Source organism: Solea solea, chromosome 1, assembly GCF_958295425.1.
Source record: "Solea solea chromosome 1, fSolSol10.1, whole genome shotgun sequence".
NCBI classification, from domain to species: domain Eukaryota; kingdom Metazoa; phylum Chordata; class Actinopteri; order Pleuronectiformes; family Soleidae; genus Solea; species Solea solea.
The window spans coordinates 17,855,428-17,877,699 of NC_081134.1; the positions used below are offsets into that span (position 1 = coordinate 17,855,428).

The following is a 22,272-nucleotide window of genomic DNA, read 5'->3' on the forward strand; positions in this document are numbered from 1 at the left end:
TGCGCTGTGTTACACAAGTCACTCTTTTTATAACCTCGGGGGTTAATGACTGACTACTGTTGGTGAGAGAAGTGCAGCTGTGGCTGAGCACCACCGACCTCATGACACATTCAACGTTACAGTAACAAATAAAGTAAAAGAATTCAAGACAATTACTAATATTCCCATGGTTTTCTAATCATAGACGATGCCTTTAGATAACGAGTACACTCTTAAACGTATATATATATAAAAAAAACGAGTATTATAATAAGAGTAAAATTATTTTTTCCCAGTACAAAAAAGATGAGAGCGATTTTATAGTTTGTTACTGTATTTATTTGATGTCAATATAATCCATATATAAATGATAAATTTCTATTTTTTTTTATTTTTAATATACTTAAATATAATCCTCACTATGACTACAGAAGAAAACACTTTCTAGCCAGAGGAAGATGTGAAGAAACAGCTTGGAGCCACGAGGAAGGGAACAACGGCCACTATTTTCACACAATAACAGCTTTTTTTTTTTACGGGTTTAGATGTGAACACCAACGGTTTCATTGAGACCAATAATCTTTGTTTTTTTAACCTACACACAAACAACCTGCTGCTGTCAAAGTTGAGTTTGACGCTGCACTCCCTCCCTGTTAAATCAGCATGCATCACATCCATCACTGTATGTGCAGTTAGTGTTTGGCACTCGTTTTCTGCGTCTCTGTTCATGAATTATCTTCTTAAAATGCCGTAATCTTTTTCTTTTTTTTAAAAAAGAAAATGACGTGTGTCAGCTGTGACCCAGTCGCTCACATTTACTCTGAGACACAAGTCCCATATTATTATTATTATCATTGTTAAACATGAACGAGACATATTTCAGACTGGGATTATGAACCATTCATTTAAAAACCAAAACAATGAAAGTTAGTACCTCAAAGAGCCGTGCTACTCTGATCTGTCACATATACTCTATCCAGGAACAATATGGTTGATTTTTTTTTTTCTCATTTTCATAGTAAACTATAGGATTTGGTCCACCCACCCGGCTTTGTTTCAAAGCTGACGCGTGCATGGGTCAGCTTGCTGCCGCCTGAGAAAGCTATCAAACAGGATGTGATTGCATCAGTGACACAGAGCTCAAAGATGGTAATGAAAACAATGAAAAAAAAGCAAGGACAGTGAAAAGTGGCAGCACATGTCTTCTCTTACTGTTCAGCACCACAGCTCTCACTTCTGGATTGGAAACATGTCAGATTAAATGTAGAGATGGGGCATAAATAAAATATTTGGAGTTGAAATGACAAAGTTGTTGGTGTGATGGTTTTTTGTTGTTGTTGACAACTTCCTCAGGCAAACATGTCCGGTGGCAGTTTTTATTTGAGCATAAATCATGTTTAAGTGCGAGGAATCAAATCCGTGATAAGGCTTCTTCTGTCATCTCCTTTCTCCTTTTTTTTTTTCTTCTTTTTTTGAAAGTTTCAGTTGTTGAATATTTTCTGCCTTTGTTTGTGGCCATTGACTTTTCAATGTTGTGTCTACCCTGGTCTCTGGTCTGTTGGTACCATTTGGTGGAATCCCAACAAGAAGAGATGAAGACTCTCAAATGAGAGACCGGAACCAGACGGGTCCTGGATCACAGGAGGGAGGGAGGTACTGAGACAGAGACAGAAAAGTAGAGAGTGATGGGACTGTTAGAAGTTTATGTTTCAGCAGTCTGGCCTTTAGTCTCATTCCCACCGTCTTCTTCCCTCTGTTGTGTCTCCTTGTTGTTGTCTTCTTTCTCGTCTTCTTCCTCTTCCTCCTCCTCCTCCTCCTCCTCCTCCCCCTCTGTGTGCTGCTCCAGCTCTTCTCTGGTGATCATCTCAAAGTCGTTCCCGTTGCTGTGCTGCGAGCCTTCGTCCTCACGCCGGTCACTGTCCGTGTCCGACTGGCGGCCCGTCCCCGTTTCCTCCATCTCTGCTTCTTTGCTCTCCTCTTGTCCTGCCCCTTTGCTCTCCTCCTCCTCTTCCTCCTCCTCCTCTTCGTCCTCGTCCCCGTCCTTCTTCTCTGCGTCTGATTTGTCGTCGCTGTCTGATTTCTGAGCCTTGGCGGACGCGGTGCCGTCCTTGTCGTCCGTCTTGTCGTCCGTCTTGTCGGAGCCTTTCCTGCTACTGGCCCGCGGCCCTTTGTACTCGTGTGTGTAGAGCGGCCGGAACGAGTCGATGAATCCCACGTCTGCCGTCAGGTTGGGGAGGAACCAGAAGTGATGGCGCCCACCGGTCACCAACCAGATGATAAGGAAGAGGATGCAGCGAGCTGAGGAGAGAGAGTGAGAACCAGTGAGATTAACTACAGCAACTCACTGTAACGGCACAATTTATTGTTTTAAAATGAAAAACATCACATCATTTATTGTGAAACTTGTGTTTAAATGGGAAAACGGTGAGTGAAGAAAGGATAAACTGAGGAAATGGCTGTTACAAGGAGATCAAATTCAAGGACTTTTTAGGACCAATTCTCTCAAATTTAAGGACAGGACACAGCTTAAGATGGGACAGCAACTTGTAAGAGCCACTTAGTAGTTTAGTATGTCGTCTAAATTATAACAAAAAAGTCATAGTAAAGTATGTCGTCCAAATTTTGACAAAAAACTCATAGTTTAGTATGTCACCCAAGTTTTGACAAAAGTCATACTTTAGTATGTTGTCCAAATTTTGACAAAAAAGCCATAGTTTAGTATGTCTTCCAAATTTTGAGAAAAACGTCATACATTAGTATGTCTTCCAAAACGAGACAAAGAGTCATAGTATAGTATGTCGTCCAACTTTTGACAAAAAGTCATGGTTTAGTATGTTGTCCAAATTTTGAGAAAAACTTCATACATTAGTATGTCTTCCAAAATGAGACAAAGAGTCATAGTATAGTATGTCGTCCAAATTTTGACAAAAAAGTCGTACTTTAGTATGTCATCCAAATTTTGACAAAAAGTCATAGTTGTCTTCTAAATATGGAGAAAAGTCATACTTTAGTATGCCGTTCAAAATGAGACAAAAAGTCGTAGTTTGGTATGTCTTCCAAATTTTGACAAAAAAGTCATACTTTAGTATGTCATCCAAATTTTGACAAAAAGTCAGTTGTCATCTAAATATGGAAAAAGTCATACTTTAGTATGCCGTTCAAAATGAGACAAAAGGCATAGTTTGGTATGTCGACCAAGTTTTGACAAAAAAGTCATTTGGATGACGTCCAAATATGGAGAAAAAAGTCATACTTTAGTATATCGTCCAAATTTAGATAAAAGTCATACTTTAGTATGTCGTCTAAAAAGTCATAGTTTGGTATGTCGTCCAAATTTTGACAAGAAAGTCATACTTAGTTATGTCGACCAAGTTTTGACAAAAAAGTCATACTTTAGTATGTCGTCCAAATTTTGAGAAAAAAAGTCATACTTTAGTATGTTGTCCAAATGTTGAGAAAAAAGTCATGCTTTAGTATGTCGTCCAAATGTTGAGAAAAAAGTCATGCTTTAGTATGTCGTCCAAAATGAGACAAAAGTCATAGTTTGGTATGTCGTCCAAATTTTGACAAAAAGTCATAGTTTAGTATGTCGTCCAAAATGAGACAAAAAAGTCATAGTATAGTATGTCGTCCAAATTTTGAGAAAAAAGTCATACTTTAGTATGTCATCCAAATATGGAGAAAAAAGTCATTTAGTATGTCGACCAAGTTTTGACAAGTCATACTTTAGTATGTCAACCAAGTTTTGACAAAAAGTCATACTTTAGTATGTTGTCCAAATTTTGACTAAAGTCATACTTTGGTATGTCGACCAAGGTTTGAGAAAAAAGTCATACTTTAGTATGTCGACCAAATTTTGACAAAGTCATACTTTAGTATGTCGTCCAAAATGCGACAAAAAAATCATAGTTTGGTATGTTGTCCAAATTTTGACAAGAAAGTCATAGTTTAGTATGTTGTCCAAATTTTGACAAAAAGGTCATAGTTTAGTATGACTAAACTATGACACACGTCCCAAATGAGACAAAAAAGTCATAGTTTAGTATGTCATTGAAAATGTTACAAAAAAGTTGCAGTTTAGTATGTTGTTGAAAATGTGACAAAAAAGTCGTGGTTTAGCATGTCGTCCAAAATGAGACAAAAAAGTCGTAATTTGGTATGTCGTTCAAAATGTGACAAAAAAGTCATAGTTTAGTTTTTCATCCAAAATGAGACAAAAAAGTCATACTTTAGTTTGTCATCCAAATATGGAGAAAAAAGTCATGCTTTAGTATGTCGTCCAAAATGAGACAAAAAGTCATAGTTTGGTATGTCGTCCAAATTTTGACAAAAAGTCATACTTTAGTATGTCGTCCAAAATGACACAAAAAAGTCATAGTATAGTATGTCATCCAAAACCTCACTTAAATGTCATAGTTTAGTAAGTCGTCCAAAAGCTCACTAAAATGTCTTAGTTTAGTATGTCGTACAAAAATTCACTAAAAAGTCATAGTTTAGTATTTCGTCCAAAATGAGTCAAAAATTCAAAAAATCCAAGAAATTCACACTTCTTTCCTGCTCAAAATTCAAGCACTATCAATGACCCATGTCTAAATATTTTTTGTCAAATCACAAACCTTTAAGGATGTCAAAGGCTCATGGGAACTCTGTTAATAGTTAATAGATTGTGTCTCATGTGTGAACTTGAAATTAAATTCATTTTCTGTTTTACTGCCCTTCTGCATAAGGAACATAGGGAATCTTATATTTTTAGTAAAATGTCTTCTTTTTGTGCGTTTGTTTAATGACTATGAAAACATTGAGCTGTGCTTTCGTAAAGGAAGCTTCATTATAACCTGGCAAAGAGGGCTGAATTATAAAGATAATTCAGTTTAATTTATCGGTTCAATTATTGTTGGGATGGGATAAAATGTAATAATATAATGGTTAGTTGATGGACCGCTGCAACCTCACTTATAAATAATTTATAACTTGTAAACCCGAGAGGTTTGGGCACTTAATCAATAACATGAAACTTCACATTTTGTGATACTGATTACTGCTGCAACATCAATACCCTTCCTTACTTAGTTGAATTGACTTTTTTTAACGTGCTTTGTAATTAACTTGCTTTATCTAAAGGTATCTTCTTGTACTGGGGCTTAGTTTAACGACCATAGAGTTGTTGTGGCACATTGTGGCACGGTGGACAACGGTGTCTCTTTCAACACGCACTTACCGACAGCTAGAAGCAATATACTGGCCACAAAGCAGCCTGCTGCGACACTTAGATAGTAGACCCCAACACGCATTTCTGCAGGCCACAGTGGGAACAGTGTGGCTGCGATCACTGCAATGACTAAAACACACAGAACACACAAAAAACACAAGAACAAAACAGTCAAACCAGATGTCAAAAGTCTACGGAACACCAGAAACTGGCAGAAAAGCTAAATAGAACAGCTAGTAAAGTAGAGAATATGTAGTTAGCATTAAATAGCCAGTCTGTATGAGATTATGTGGTTTTTGTAACTAATGGTGCGTTCCATTTGTAGGAACTTGGAAATTTCCGGTGTCTGACCTCACCGGCCCAGACATTGGGATTCCAAGGTGGTTTGTGTTTCCGACTTCCAAGTTCCGATGTAAATGAAACACAGCATAATGCCATAATTTGTTATAATTAGCAACCCTTGGCTACTTGCTATTACCAGTTTCCAAAAGGGAAGTATATAAAGCTGTGTGGTCTTTGAGTTTCATCCTTCAAGTGAAAATCTCAAAAAGCCTCCATTCACGTCTTTTCGGGAGAATATTTGTCACTCACCGAGGATCAGTCCCATGGCAAATGTCTTGAAATGGACAGGATCGTAAATCCACACATAAACCTAAAGTTAAGAGAGATGTTGAGCCACTTTTCTTTTTTTGAGCATAACAAACACTTGTGTGATTTGTTCTCCGTGAAAACTCACCTCGTTTCCATCCACAAACAGCTGATCATCATGAGGCTCCAGTTTAAACTTCTTCTTCGCCTCTTTCTTCTTCTTGGGGGTTCCAGGACTGTCGTCCTGTCAATTTGAATAAATGTTTTAAAACATCTCGATTTAAATCAAAATAAAATGTTCTAGAATAGGGACAACTCAGACATAGAGAAAAAGAAATAAGTCCGGAGTAAAGCTGCTCCTAGGGAAATGCTATTGTCTTTGTTTTAATTAGGTGTCTTAATTTAATGTGTTCATTAATTCAGTGAGGCTGGTCATCGCAGCAGCTCAGAGGTTTTGTTTGCTTAGTAGTGACATCAGTATCATCCCCCAAGAGCCCGATTAAAAATACCTCTGGCTTCTGACACGCGTTTTGAATGCATGAAACGCCAATTTTACAATTTCACCAAAGGAAGACCTAAAAAAGCTCAGTCAGGTTTAGTGAATTAAGTTAGTTAACCGTTAGCTAACTCCACAGAGCTGTTGTCATTAACCTAGATTCATGTTGTTAATGTCAATTAAAAAAAACTAAGATGAGGAATCTGGCAGCTGAATCATCTGTTCATTTGTCTTTTTAAGTTCATATGAATTTAACTTAACTTAAAAACATCACTCTTTGTACTTTGAACTTGTAAAGTCAACATTCACCCACTAACTGTCAGGTCAAAAAGGTTGAGCAGATCGGCTGTGTCATGCCGACTCTGACCGGTTGTGAAGTCAACTTAATCCCATTCTTTAAAAGTGAATTTAAAGCTAAATGTACAACTCTTTAATGGTGAAGTTAAAACGATGATCATCCATACATACACTCTTGTCTTTTTTGATTTCAGCAGCTTCAGGCTCTTTCTTCTTGTCTTTCTCCTTCTTCCCTTTTTTCTCCTCCTCTTTGCTGCTGTCGCTCTTGGCTTTCTCCTTCTCTTTCTCCTTCTCCTTCTTTGTGTCTTTCTCTGGTTTTTTCTTCATCACTTTGAGAGCACGGTGGAAGAACTGCTTCTTTAAAAGTCTGCAGAGGAAAACACTGATTTATTTTAGACAATTGCAGTTTAAAGGGATCTCCATCACTCAGTTAGGATATTTCTTTAAAGTTAAATTTACTATGACCACTTGTTTTCTGTTAAATGTAGTTTGGAAACAACAATTAATTAATTGATGGAAGAAATCAGCATTCAGAAAAGACTATTTTGTGAATGTGAATATTTTATTTTCTTCATCAGGACATAGCAATGACTCATTTTGGTAAATTGGTAAAATTTGGTAAACAAACACATATGACAGATGATTATTTGTGTGCTGGGTTGTTTCATAGCCGACCTGTTGCAGTAATCCAGCACAGACTCCCTGGTGGTGAACAGTGCCTCCTCTCCCTTCTTTGCCTTGGCCCACTTGGAGTCCATCAGACAGTCCACTGCCTTTGAGGCTAAATGTAAGGACACGACAAACAGACATTAATAAGCACATACAGCAGTACTGAAAACACCATAATAGATTTTGATGGGCGTGGGTGTCAGTGTCCTACAGTGTTTTAGGCACAGATAAAAAATCCTTTGTCCACCACAATATGGAAATAAAATCATATTGCAATAAATTTGACAGATATTTAACTTCTTAAAATGCAAATTATACAAATGACAAATAAATGATTCAAACCTGCAGCAGCCCCCTTTAGTAGCAAACACATTAAACAAAGTTTGCAGCCGGCAGTGGTTTTCTCAGTGTCTGTCTCTGCCAAACCAATTTTATGCTGCTGAGAAAACAGGCTTTTTTTAAGGAACAAACTCTTAAACTGCCTGCTGCCATCTTGTTAGTGTCTCTGAGGAAATGCCAGGGAGGGACAAAGCTGCAGTGCTGCATCACTACCAACAAGGGAAGCAGTGGTGGAAGCTAAGGGGAAATGGATTTTTATTAAAAACAAAACGATTGTGACTGATTAGTGTCATGAAAACTGTGGGGCCAGTGAATTCCTGTAGCACTGCAGAGATACACCTTAATGCTGTTTTGTCATAAATTTTGAATTAAATGTGACCAACTGTGCGGCCTTATGTAAGGATAAAGCGCTAGACGATGAATGAATGAACATCTAACAAGTCTCTGCTTGCCCTTTAAGCCCATCAGGGTAACAGTAAATCACACATCTTGCAAAAAATAAAAATGCAAGTCCACTAATCACTTTTGTTTCCAGGTCCGCTGCTCAATGCCCCACTATGTTAAACAATCATGATTTGTAAAGCTGAGTTCAACACAATGAGTGAAATCACTCAAACCTTAAAAACCCTTTCGAGTTCAAAATATACAGCCTAGATGCCCATCACACTGTCTGAAGTAATCACCACACAGTCCAGCAGAGGGTACAGTGAGTGCAGCTTTTACCATACATCCACTTTCAATCCATCAGAAAAATACAGAGGATATAATAATGACATTCTCCGGGCTATCTCTTCTTGAAGTGCTGAGGTTGTGCAACCTGCAGCCTCTGCGTTGTTGCCTCACAAACTAACACTTACCAATGAAGTAGTCGACTCGGTGACCCATCATGTTTGTGGACTTTGTGGGGCAGTTAAAGCGGAGGTACTTGGCCACGGCCTTCTCCTCCTTGGTGGGTTCATTCACCTCCTGCAGAGCCAGACAAACAGATTAGTAATAAGATATATTCCTCCTCCTCCTCCTCTCATAAGAAAATCTATTTCAACACTGATGATGTGAATGACGTCAGAAATATTTATCAAGAATGTTGTAAACTCAATGCTCGGGTTAATTATGCTGCTTTGTAAATGCCCTATGAGCTGTGACCCTGTCATACATGTTATTTAGAGATTTCTTCACAATAAAAAGCAGTATAAGGAGGTTGGCTTACAGTAAGGCTGCTGCTTATGGTTCCCAGATGACAGAGTGCTAATCAGTTTTGCAAGGCATTTGTATGAAAATTGCTCGTATTGCCAATTCATGGACGCGCCTAGCAAGTTGAGAACGTGGATGGCTCGTTCACATTGCCGAGAGGCATTATGGGAGGAACACTGCTACGCATGCTCTATGGGCCGCACAACCTGTAAATAAACCAGGAAGTCAGAAACTTTTTTGTCATATGTGCTGGGTGAGCAACTCCATAGGAATGAACCGAGCCTAAGGGGCGGTGCTCTATCCAGTTCTTATAATACATCCATAATGGTAACACAGAGAGGAATGAAAGCAGCAGCCCAATGAGAGAGAGGGTCACTGCCGCTGTATCCAATTCAACTGCCTGTGACCTGCAACACGAGGAAGACAGTGCCATCAAACAAGCTTTTGTTTGAAGAAAAAGGTATCAGTCACACACAGCTCAGTTACAAAAGCCCCCCTCCGCTAAAAGTCCCCTCTCACCGTCTGTACGATCCACCTGGCTTGATCACATACAGATTAGCTGGTATCTGAACCACCATTCTGGAGAACTGGTTCTTAAAAAGTCTACAGTCAAGTTACAAGAGAGCTAACCCTCCTCAACTCTGCTGTTAAGCACAATGCTGCTCTCACTGTGTTCCACCTTTAAGTGAAGAGAACACTGACTGCATGTTGTTATGTGATTAAAAATGAACTTGGTAGGGTGGTATAATATGAACACCAACCTAACCCTAGTGCTGGGGAATCAAACTTAATTTCTCTTGTGGTATAAACCAAACTCCCTCTGTTTCACCCGGTATCAAAAATGTTTTTCATCAAATGTCGGCATGTCGCATGCTGTTTGATTGTGATTTAAACTTCATAATTGTCTAAAAATTGTCTGCTTTTTCACTCCAATGTTGACGTAACCATTCAAAACTCTTAAAACACATTCAACACTTACTTAAGGAAACTAATACATACAACACATACAATCATATAATAGCTGTTAATTCAAACACATTTTAGTTTTTTCAACGATGAGACTTAAGGCCTTTCTGGAAAACATAAAAACAAATACTTAATTGCAGTATACGCTGGCTCATTATAATATCAGCCTGATTCACTGACAACAGGCAAACTTAACTTACTAAAACCTCAACAACTAAGCAAGCAATTTCTTCTTCTCTTTTTTACTTCTGTAATTGTGAGCATTCAACTTTTCTAAAGTCATATGGCAAGTTTTATTTATAAAGCACTTTGTGGACGGACAGTAGTCTACTGCTCTGAAAGCCAAATTGTTACATCAAACAAAGATTTGCTTCCAACCTCTTTAGAACCTCTATGAATTGGCCTACCGGAAGTGTGGCAGACAACACCGCATGTGATCCTAATCATGATTTTAAATTGTGAAAATAACATTAATTAAATATCTAGCTATCTAGCTCTATTTTGGTAGCAATAAAGTCAACTGTCATCAGTGTACAGATGAATTATTAAAAACACCACTCAATAAGGATATAGGAAATTCAATTAAAAAAAATTAAAGGTTCTATTTTACCTAATTGTCAAAAAACGAATAGTTTTGGGGAGGGTAGTACCTTATATTTGTAATCTAAATTTGATAATAATGATCCTCTCTCCAGATATAAATCAAACGAGGTGTGTGATTATATATATATGTGTAGTGTAGGGCTGTAGCTAAGGATTATTTTCTCGATTAATCAAGTGCTTGTTTGGTCTGTAAAAATGTGAGGACATTTTGAAAAATGCTGATCAACAAAACCTGGAAATGATGACGTTCTCAAAATGATTCCGTTTTAATGATTTCTCAAAATGATAAATGATTGTCAAAAAAGTTGACGATGGATTTAATCGGTTAATCGTCGCATCCCCAGTTAAAGCCACATGTTGACATATTAGCTTTTGTCTTGTTGATGTCGCTATCCATGTTTACATCTTGTAAAAACTGCATGACAAACAGTATATAGCCTTCATTAAGACGAAACGGCGAGTAAATGTTGCTTTTTCTACACGGACTTGCTGTTATCTGCCCATAAAAAGTACAATGCGATGAACTGTGTTGATATGACAAAAAAAAAATCACACAGACAGCTTCACGTTATGTAAATACGTCTGGTTTGAGCTGACGCAGCTTAGCCAGCAAACCCCTACAGCCACATCAGTCACTGGCCAGCTCTCTACGGCTCCGCATAAATAAATGTTAAGACGCTGTTCCAACACTGGGTTCGTCAGCATGTAACAGCCACAAGTAGTGAACGCAGTCGTTAACTCGGAAACGTCTCCTCCAAAAAGAAACAGTCATATGTGTATTCGCTAGCCCGCTAATGCTACCTCTCATTAGCCATCGTTCGGCTTTAACTGCCGCCTGTTCAATGCTCCCCACCGGGATGCTACTGGAAGCAACAGTCCCGCAACAGGTCCCGCAAATGTGCGTGTACTTATGCGTTGCCCCTCCGCCGACGCGACACGCATTTTATTTTCAAACTGACTGATGTTACCTGGATCCGCTTCTTGTGTCTCCTGCGCTCCGCCATGATCCTCCAACTCAGCTTCTCCGACGTGCGTGAGAGTCTCTAGTATCGCGAGATTAACCGATTATAGGTTGAAAAAAAGGGGGGACAATTTAGGCATGTGTTAAAATGATAAACACATGCCTATAAATGAAAAATACAACCTTAACACCATAGAGCCGATGGACCCCACGTGACTGAACTGTCTCACTTTTGCAAACACCCCCACACTTGTTATGTGGTCTGATTTGTCTTTGTCCATTGTTATAAATCTGTATGAAACATTTTTTTTGTATTTGTTTCTACCCCTGATAACTAAGAGGAACAGCTACAGGTGAAGATAACACCATTTATTTTCATAAATCAAGACTTTTTTCCTGGCCTTGTTAGAGAGATAGCACTGCAAAATTCTAGAAAAAACACTTTATTCACAATCCACCAAGCACAAAATGTATCAAATATTCAAATCAAAAAGTCTTTCATAATAAAACCATTCCCGTATTATTTCGCTGTGTTGGTCTACTGAAGAAATGACAATGAGAACCTGAGTTAGAAGCTACAATCAGAAGTTTAGAAACTAAGGCATGTCATTTTTTTTATAAGATGAAAAGAAAAAAATGATATAGAACCTTCTTGGCATCTCATAACTCAGAATCCATCACACTCCACTGTTTTTAGAAATGCGTAATAGATGTAAAATGTAAATATTTAGCAGACAACGGTGCCAAGTATGGAGCTGTGCATCAAAAGCTCAGGTAGCAAATCATTTAAAAAAAGCATCTGTGATCCAGTAATGTAAACAGAACCATCACAGTGACAGCAGCAGTCCATCAGATGAGGCAGGTGTAGACTGGGCTCGTCCACACTCACTCATCAGTGTTGATCAGACTGTCTCACTGCTGGCAGACGGAGGGGAATTGTTCTCCGTCTCGTGAAGTTGCTCTGTGGATTTGAGGACTTCACGCTCTCTCGGACTCGCAATCATCTCCTCACTGTTGCAGTTAACAGGGGAGCCGATTTCTGGGGAACGGTCCCCGGGCTTCTCGGGAGTGGTGTGCAGGGTGGCAGTGGCCAATGGCAGGTTCATCATGTACAACATGCTGCCCATGCGCTTGGACACCTGAGAAGGAAACAAGACCGTTAATTCAATGTTTTTTGTTGCTATTCTTAAGGAAATATGTACTGCAGGGGACTGTAAATAAAATCAATTTCAGGATCCTAGTATTGTGCAAGCTTACTGAAGCATTTAAATCAAACAGACACTTTTTTTTGTATTATAAACAGCAAGTGTGCCAGTATCTACTGTAAAACGTGTACAATCGATGTGACAGTTAGGTTATCAAAAGGTTTAATGATTATGAAACACTGAGAAATCTCCGACAGAACCAGATTCAAAGATGTGCAGCCATCTTGGGGTGAAAGGAACAATGGAGGACAGAGGAGAGGTGGGGGACAGAAAGTGGGGAGAGAAAGGGCAAGAAGGAGGTGAGGTAGAGATAGAAGAGAGAGACCAGAAACTTGAAACATGAACTATTGTATCATGTTTAGACAAAACAGTTCTGAGTCAGTGATGACATGTTTATAGAACTACAATGTAATTTATATTAGCAGCAGCAGAAAGTATCTATCGTCACATGTGCCCCAGAAATCGATTACATGCAGCCTGTCACTTAATATCATGTTTTAATGAAAACATGGCCTCTACTTCCTCTTCAATTCAAACACAGCACAGCACACCTAGCTGCCAGTGAGGTGATAGAATATAGACAGAACATGATGTCACCCGTCACCCTCATGTTGATAGAAGATGGATGGATAGATAGATATTTTACATACAACATTTTTAAAATAAACATTTGGTTGTAATTATTGCATTATTAAATGTATCATAATTTATCATTCTCTCTCTATAAAAATAAATCTATTACTAACAAAAACCCAGAATTTTATATAATTCTGTGTTTGAAGTTGAAGTTCTTTGAATATCTTAATTGCAATATCATGGTGGAATATTGTGTTATAGTTGAACACTTTTTTCCCCCACTTTCTTTTTCTCTAGACTGGCCCCCTCTTGACCAGACCAGACCAGAGGCTCATTGGCCCCCAGGTCATTTGAGTTTGACACCCCTGGATAGGATGTACCAAAAGATGCTTTAAAGATAGACTGTCAGGACACAAAAATGTGATTGTGAATGCAACAGTGCTAGCCACTACTCTGCCATGTGGCCCCAAACTTGTACTTTATAAACTTAAATCACACATGGCTCCTATTTCCATAGGTGACCAAGCTCTTTCTTTTATGACTTGATTGTGTGTCTTCACCTGGGAGCGGATCTTTAGAGCCGGCCCCAGCTTCAGGCCCAGTGTGTCGAGTAGATGTTCCTCTGAGAGAAGAGGCAGTGTCTCCCCGTCGATCATGTGGTCCTTGAACGTCTGCAGAGTTCAAACGCCTCACATTAGCACAACAGCAACACAATAGGTAAAAAATACAAACACGGCGATTGAAGAAAAGCACAAACCTGAGCATACTCTGAACATGTGGGTATACTGTTGATAAAGTTGTAAACATCGTTCACTGTCCACTTCCTTATGTCTTCAGACACCTCCTCGCCATTGAGAAAGAGATTCCGTGTTCCTGGAAATACCACAAATGTGTATTTTTTTAAATAATCCTTTTTTTATAAATATATAATTTGAGGATTTTGCATTTTTATTTATTTGCAGCACTCACCAGGTAGGAGGAAGCCATTTCCAGGGGTTGGGAACATGTAAGGCATCCCAGGGAGAGCGCCACCTGCAGAGGGAAACATGAATTTCTCCTGGAAAGATGAAGTGGATATGTCTTTGTCGTTGGAGCCGCTGTTGGCAGCATCAGAGCAACCATCTTGATTATTCACACAGGCTTTACGCAGGGCTGCGTCCCCGTCCTTGTAGTTCTTCCTGCTTCCTGTCGCACTTTCTGGGTCTATCTTTGCTTGATGATGTGTTTTACTGGCGACACACTCCTCTCCCATGTCCCCCTTTGGCTCCACCTCTTTCTCCTCCCCTGATGTGGCTCCTGGACTCTGTTCCACACTTTTATCTTCAGTTTGGCCCTTCAGATTGGCCAAATGGATTTCTGCACTCTTGTGAACGGTCGGCCTCCTGCCAGCTCTGCGTCCCCTCTCTCTGTGCAGCGAGCTGATTGGTGGGTACGGGCTGGCTGACATGAGTATGCTGTTGGAGTGAAGTTCGTCCAGAGAGGGGCGGTGCACAAAGACATCGTGGCCGTCTGGCATGCGCTGACGACCTCTGTAGGCCATGGGGTTGGTGGGGAAAGACATTGGATTATCGATTCCCATCAGTCCCTTCTGTTGGGCGTTTTCCAACTCCTTCTGATGCAGGATGGCATTCATCTCCATTCTAAATCAGACCACATACAAATAAGTTAGATGTGCTGGTGCAACACTAATGATGGACATCATCAAAGATTGGGCGGGGTATTGATTAAAACTTTTTGATCTGGTATCAATACCTGGACTTTGATACTTTCTGCACCATCAAGTGTTAAACTTGACTTAAACTTATCACATTCATTTAACCAGCCACTCAAAACACAACACACACGCACACACACACACACACACACTGCAGGACTGCATTGACTTCCATTTACTACCCATCCCTAACCTTAACCATAACCCATAATGCCTAATCCTAACCTTAACCTAACCACAATTCAAATCTTTACCCTAAATTTAACCAGTTCCTCAGAAATGAGGTTCACCAGGTTTTGGACTCCACGAGGACTACTGGTCCTGAAGAGGGGAGTGTTTATGCCAGAAAAGGTCTTAAATGGTAACAAATACAAGCACACACACACACACACACACACGCACGCACACACACACACACACTTCCTGCACGCCTCGAGACAGCCATTCATGAGAACTATTAGATTTCAGTCAAACAGCATGCTGCAGGCCTGCTGGCTCACTGACAGTGATTAGATTAACTCATTAGGTATCACAAATTAAATGTGATCCATAGGCCTACTAGAAGCACAAGGACCTGATTTAAGACTTGAGAATGCAGACTATTGTGGTGGTAGGTGGGCTGCTTTTGTGATGACTCTACCTGGCAATATTTTGCTTGTGAATGAGCTCCTGACGACGGGCGACTGATTCCATCGGCTCTGAGGGCAAGAAGCCATAACCGGCTGAACAAAAACAGAGAGGGTCTTAATGCTCAATCAATCATCTTGATCATACACAAAGAGACTGGCGTGAATGTGTAACGGCGCATCCATGCTCACCTGCTCCAGGGAAGCCTCTCCCAGACAGGACGTTAGCATGTGGGGGCAGAGGTGGACCAAGGTGAGACCCCATGTGGATCTGTCTGGCATCAGAAGGTACCATCTCTGACGGGGGAACTAAATCCCTGATTGGACAAAAACATATATAACATGAGTCAACATGACAATAGGCCGCTGGTATCTTTAATATTGTTAATTCATTGTTTAGATAATGTTGTTTGTGCTTAAGTGTCATTATTTCCCCAGATACCCTATATATTTTTACCCTACATATATATGTATATATATATATATATATATATATATATATATATATATATAGGAATATTTTCTAGTTTTCTAGTTTTCTGTGATAAAAACTGGATGGGAAAAATAACATAGACTTAAATGTGAATAAAGATGAGCCTTTTTCACTACTTTCCGACATTGTTATGCACTGATCTATTGCTTATGAAAGTAGCTGTTTTCAGTGGAGTTTCCATTTAATGTAGAACTTACTATAAGCTAAAATTAATTAGGGGCTAAAGCTGATCTCTGGTAGAAGACCAAACCTACAGGATGGACCAGGAAAACCAAACATAGATTCATATTTCCAAACATATTTGTGATGCAAACTAAGTAGACTCAAATCATAGAGAGAGTGAACCAGGGACTCAGGGCCATCGCCTGCCTTTTAATCCATTTAATCCAGCCTCGATAAGTAGTCAAAGACATCGTCTTTTCTCCCCTCATTCATCTGTAATTAACTGACACCTCTCAAGGGCACTTCTGTCTGTAAGATTTAAGAGGTGCAAACCTCTCCATGAAGTGAGGTTCGAACTGTGCTGGGACTCCTTGTAACCTCTGCTGCCCATGGGCAAGAATCTGTGGAGCCATGGCCATCTGGTTCCTCATTATTAACTCCTGCCTCTGCCTGAGCTCTGCAGGAGAAGAAAAAAACCCCAAAAAACACCACAGGTTACCGACAAGGCAAGTTAACCCACAACGTCAGACATGAACTGTCTGTGAAACATGGACACGTCAGGACTAAAATGTAAGAACACGGATATTTCAGAAAAAACTGTAAATTCACATAATGTATTGAAGCATTTTATTTATTTATTTAATCTTATCTGTGCTCCTCTCTCACCTCCAGCTGACATGCCGTTTACCAGACGGTACCAGTGCTTCTCATCTAAAGCTCCCTGCTCTCCCAGCGCTGTCATCTTCCTCAGCTGCTCCCGTGGGGTCATGGCACACACACACACACTTTGACTGATCCTGAAGTTCAAGCACAGTAAATAATATTCATCAATTTCTATAACAAAACAAAAACACAAGCCACATAATGTAGTCGACATTGTAGCTGCATATTCCTTTTGAAGTTTCCTGTCACTGCCACTAGAGGTCAGCAGTCCATTTAAAATAACTATTCACCTTTATCTGTCATGAGTGACAATGACTGGGATTATTTTTCTCTGTCAGCCAAGTATTTATCTTCTGTCGCAATTTATTTCATGGTAATATTTTATAATTGGTTGTTTATGTTTTACTGTATTGTCTGTATGGATGTTAGGTACATTTATGTCATGGCATTAGAAACAAGTTTGGCATCTACAAAAATGCTGGTATTCTATTTATGTAGCATTGGTCAATCTTTTATACTTGTTCCTGTAAAAATAAGATGCAACACACACACGCACACACACAAACACACTGGCTAAGTTAATTTCCTTAACCTTTGAACCATACTCTCACCTCTATCCTAATCACCATAGCTTTAATTATTAAACCAACCTTAACCTCTCCCCGTCATGTAAATCTAATCCCACATTTAAATCTAACCTTTAAATCCTAAACCTAACCTTTAAACATATGAACACCAGCATAAATAGTTTCTTTCTTAAATGATTCTGAAAAATCTCACCCTAACTTTGCGTCCTTGTGAGTGCATTTGGTCCTCGTAAGGGTAGTGACACACACACCCACACACACACACACACACACACACACACACACACACACACACACACCAAACTGCCACATTATTCTAAGCTGAGCCAGCATCTTGTGTACACAAGCCCAATCGACTTAGACACCTCCAATTAGCCTTGGACACTGCAGAAATCCCATTACAAAATATGATACTGTAAATGACAGCGCCTTAATCCAGGTCTTCTAATCCAAGGCCAGTGTGCAATATGTACAGGTAGTTCTTAAATGAAACAAAATTAATACAAATTACATAAAACTTTACAGTTGATGTTCAGCTGTAACCTTATTCTACTAAAAATATCCACCTGTGTATGACACATGTATAAATTTAACAAATGTACTTGGTCGGGGTTATTTCTGCTTTCCCCTCCCCCAGACCAAATTGTTGCCAGAAGATTTGCCCCGAGGCCTCGTTGCATTATCCGCAGTCCCTCAAGTTCCCTCTGAAGTCCATCTAATCTGAAGGCTGTAATCCCCTTGTTAGTCCTGTAACAGTCTGCTGGCTACATCTGCTGATGTCCAGCCCGCCTCGCTGGACCGTCCAACCCCCCCATCCCCACCTTCCCAGGCCCCTGCTCCCCCCACGATCCTATTAGCTAAGTCCTGGCTATACAGCACTTTAAAGGGATGTGTTGGAGGTAATCCGCACGTTTAGAGTTTTACCCTCAGCAAACCTTGCCTGTAAGCATCCCGGACAATACACCCTAAGTGCTAAGCCTATTAGTCTCCATTAGCTTCCAGGATGTCCTAAAAACACCTTGGGGATAAATCTGGGGACACAATCGGTTTATGTGGTGCTATGTGCTGCGAACACATGCACCCTGCCTCCACCTCCTTCTCTGCCAATGTCACAACAGCTAGCATCAGCAAACCAGGAGAAATACTTAGTATTTCAACACTGATGTGTCTGTAATTCCTGAGTGGGCTCTAAGCTCTGAACCTCCAGGCCTCTGGTAATTACACCTTCTCAAGTGGGAATTAATGATTTACATTTTACATTTTTATATTTAAGAAACTACACACAACTGCAGATGATTTGTCCAGAGGTCAGCGTGTTTGAACGAGTCTTACACTCAATGATTCAAGTAGAACAATCAAAAACCCTAACAAATGATTGTTGATGGTGTATTGCATTCCAGCTACAGAGGTACAGCTCCAGGTTCCCAATAAATAAGCAATAAAAACCCATAAATACACTAAGTGTATACTTAAATCTGAAAGACTCGTCTCACCTTCTGATTGTAAAAATACTAAGTTCACGTGACACATGTCGGTGGGATCTAGTTTGTGGCAAACAGGTGATGGAAGACGTATTATTAAGTATTTTTACTATACGACAGTATAAAATACTCAATTACAAATAACAAATACCATAAATAAACATCAAGTTAAGATACATATGTATTAGCAGCAAAACATACATAAAACAAAGCTGAAGTAAAAGTCATCATTGCGCAAGTGTTCATGCTATTTATTAAATATTATTATTATATTTAAGTTATTGTTGACACATACAGTAGGGGTAACGTTTGTAAGATATACCATAAAAGAAAAGGTAAACAATGCTCGAAGGTGTGAAATTTGAAATAATTGACCTAAACATTTTTATTTGTAGTAATTCACATTTGAAATAGAGATGAATGTGGTGCTCTTAGTTCACGGTATTGGACAAAATTACAACAAAGCACTTTATTTTCTTGTAAATCTGTAAATCTCTTCAATATTTCAGAAAAATAGCTCGGCACACATGTGAAGCACAACATGATGCTAAGCTTGAGTGACCTCTTTTATTGTTTTTTGTTGTAAGTGTCTGAGGTGAAATTGCACACGCACACGCTGCTGTTAACACCTGTGTTAAAAGCTCATACTCCATTCAAATGTATTTGTCTCACGACCAGACCTTCAGCATTTTGGCGGCAAAACTGTTGTCAAAGGTGAGCTGGATGAACTCTTGTTATATTTTGCAAACAAGCAGAGGCCACACTGCAGCTGCCAAATCCAGGGATTGGACTCCTTGGATTTGCTGTTGCCTGGTTAATCTCATTACAAGAATGAATTAAAGGGAAAAATTGCTGACAGCTTAGATGGAGGCCTGAAGAGGTCATATCAGACAAGACAGAAGTATTGTCTAGGCCTTCCTAATCCCTCAGCGCACGTACACACACACACGCACACACACATTACTCAGAAACAGGCAAGATATTAGACTTGAGCATGTTTCAAAGTGATTGAATTGTTGACATTCAATGAAACAACAAAAAATGACAAGCATGTTCACATGCCAACACGAACAGTTTTGAGTTTAAATATTTATTTTCCTTGCGTATCTATTTTTAAAGAATCTAGGCTAATTATGAGGTTAATCATACAGATCTGAAGGTTGTTTCGTGTAATCTCATTGGGCTTTAGATTAATCACTTACTAAGGGATCAGTAGCCTTTTGTAAACAGCATGAAAATCTGAAAACATTTGCAATGAGGGCTGTAAAAATATGCATGAACGTCATTATTGTTGCTGTCATTTCAGACTTATACTGTAGATCAATACTTTTTTTTTACAAGACGATCCAAAGAACAACAGTTATTTACTCTCAATGCCACTTAATTGTACTTACAGGAGAACAACCAAACCAAATCTCTCACAATTAAAAGGATAAGAAAAATACAACAGATTTAAATCACTTACCTTCTTAGAAATCTTTTGTTCCAATTCAGACAAAAAACAGACCCCAAAGCCAACAAATTGCAGTGCAGAGCTCACAGAATTTGTCTCTCAACTATCCTTCTGTCACTTACAACTAAACAGCCTCCCACTAACCTGCCAGTGTGGCCTGAGTACAGTCTGCTGCCAGCTAGCTGCCTTAACTAAAAGAGACCTTTTTAAATACCGATTCATTTCATCTCGATTAGCTGGCCTTATCTCCCGCGTTAATCCCTCCCTGCCCTGACATCACTGTGATCTCCATCCAACTGCTCGCTGCAACCTATAGTAACTGATGTGTAATTACTGAAGCAGCACTGGTCCTAAGCGTGAAGTGCTAAACCTCTTTCGATGTTTACCTCACTAATCCCTTGTTAGCACTTTAGGCCACAGTTAAGACACCTAAATGCTTAGCTTCCCCTTTTCCTGTGGCAAAATGGCCAACCCATCCGTAACATGCTCTGCAGCCACCACATGCTGAGAGGCTAAGCTATGTGCTACTCCAAGACTTTGTAAACTGTAGAGATCAGTCTTGTTTTTGTTTTTCCTCCATGTCAGGAGTTCTGTGCTCCACAGGGAGCCACTGGTTTGACCCAAACATGCTTGGCGGTAATTTGTGAGAAATCCGACTAAATATTGGTGGGATAATCCCGTCAGACCTCTTAATCTGACAGTTGGCGTTCGCCAACCATGGCCTGCAGTTCTTCCACAAATGGTTTTGATGCATGGTGACAGCTAGGAGGTAATTATGCCAACAGAGGAGTGGCTGCTGTGTCACTGCTATATCTTTTTCTACAGTCTGCAGAAAAGCAAATGATTCATGAAGGTTTGAGTAACCTGCAGGTCCAGACACCAGGAAATACACAAGCATTGTGTTAATCTGACTCAAACTGCACTTCAAAATGGGACTAACATGGAGGGCCACATAAACACTGACATAAATGAAGCAATCCAAGGGCCACATATAAAAGATTTAAAAATATATATATAGTAATATTCATTACATACTGTACATACATTTTCTTGCGGTGACATGTAACCTGGTACATTTCCTTTCCTGTAACTATTTCAAAATAAAAGTCTGGCTGTGTGTGAAATGCTATCAATGCGAAGGTGCATGAAATGGAAATGTTTGGTCTGTATTTGCAGTAACTTTGTGTCGCCAACCAGACTTAGCTGCTATTGCTAACCATGAAATGTAAATGTTTTTCACTTAATTATTCACTCAATTAGAGTAATTATGGCCCACCCAAGATGTTTTTAGCGTTTTAGTTGCATATGTAATAAAAAGGAAATGTAAGTACAAGAGTTGTTTGTGCTTAGACGGACAGCGCAAAAAACAGGACACTGAAGGACACTAAGGGAAAGCCACAATATTCAGAACACCAAAATAAATAAAAAAAAGAAAAAGAGAATTACATTAGGACCAATTAAGTAAGAACCAATCTCATAAAAAAAGTACCTAAAAGGGATACTAGAGTAAAAGTATCTTCCAAAAAAATTACTTTGGTAGCTGTTCAAGTCACCTTAAGTCTTATATAACATTTACTGTCATATACTTTATATGTATCAAAAGTATGTTACATTACAACACTGGTAAGAAATGAAGACAGGCCGCGACCGTTCACTCGCACATCTACGGTCAATTTAGAGCGACAAATTAACCTCTGTATGTTTTTGGACTGTGGGAGGAAATCGGAGAGGTTTAGGGTTTAGTCACATAAAAATAAAATCAAAGTCATAAATTTCAAAAGGTTTGAATGATATTTCAATGAATCCAACTACTGTTGACACATTTCCATCAAAAAAATAAATGAGCAAACTTGTGTATTGGTGAGTAGACAGTTAACAGCTGTCACACACAGACATGAGAAGAACCCAGTATAATTTTTCTGAAAAGTGAGCAAGACGCCCACGCTAATATACGACTTAGGAATTAAGTGAGCAGAGCATTAGAACACGTACTGTAAACCTCTAATTTAAGAAT

The 22,272-nt window shown here is 39.3% G+C and overlaps 2 protein-coding genes across 2 annotated transcripts; both read right to left on the reverse strand.

Moving 5' to 3' along the window:
- Positions 1–382: 382 nt before the first annotated feature.
- Positions 383–11,451, reverse strand: sec62 (SEC62 homolog, preprotein translocation factor). The gene is made up of 8 exons (XM_058648505.1): positions 11,306–11,451; positions 8,435–8,543; positions 7,245–7,350; positions 6,741–6,936; positions 5,925–6,020; positions 5,780–5,840; positions 5,198–5,317; positions 383–2,277 (listed from the first exon to the last, which is right to left on the reverse strand). The coding sequence occupies exons 1-8, from the start codon at positions 11,339–11,341 to the stop codon at positions 1,682–1,684; spliced, it is 1,320 nt and encodes a 439-aa protein (XP_058504488.1). The 5' UTR covers positions 11,342–11,451; the 3' UTR covers positions 383–1,681.
- A 274-nt stretch (positions 11,452–11,725) lies between these two features.
- On the reverse strand, positions 11,726–20,509 carry samd7 (sterile alpha motif domain containing 7). Its single transcript, XM_058648421.1, has 9 exons — positions 20,271–20,509; positions 16,741–16,871; positions 16,408–16,531; positions 15,612–15,736; positions 15,434–15,515; positions 14,049–14,719; positions 13,837–13,952; positions 13,640–13,750; positions 11,726–12,437 (listed from the first exon to the last, which is right to left on the reverse strand). The coding sequence occupies exons 2-9, from the start codon at positions 16,841–16,843 to the stop codon at positions 12,201–12,203; spliced, it is 1,569 nt and encodes a 522-aa protein (XP_058504404.1). The 5' UTR covers positions 16,844–16,871; positions 20,271–20,509; the 3' UTR covers positions 11,726–12,200.
- Positions 20,510–22,272: the final 1,763 nt, after the last annotated feature.

Excerpts from the sequence above, each read along its gene's own strand:
- samd7 (XM_058648421.1), bottom strand. The coding sequence starts at position 16,843 with ATGACCCCACGGGAGCAGCTGAGGAAGATGACAGCGCTGGGAGAGCAG. Across the intron at positions 13,953-14,048 it reads AAATGGCTTCCTCCTACCTG|GAACACGGAATCTCTTTCTC; the intron begins GTGAGTGCTGCA and ends TGGTATTTCCAG. Across the intron at positions 12,438-13,639 it reads CTCTAAAGATCCGCTCCCAG|GTGTCCAAGCGCATGGGCAG; the intron begins GTGAAGACACAC and ends TTTCCTTCTCAG.
- sec62 (XM_058648505.1), bottom strand. The coding sequence starts at position 11,341 with ATGGCGGAGCGCAGGAGACACAAGAAGCGGATCCAG. Across the intron at positions 8,544-11,305 it reads GACACAAGAAGCGGATCCAG|GAGGTGAATGAACCCACCAA; the intron begins GTAACATCAGTC and ends CTGGCTCTGCAG. Across the intron at positions 6,937-7,244 it reads GTGCTGGATTACTGCAACAG|ACTTTTAAAGAAGCAGTTCT; the intron begins GTCGGCTATGAA and ends TTTCCTCTGCAG.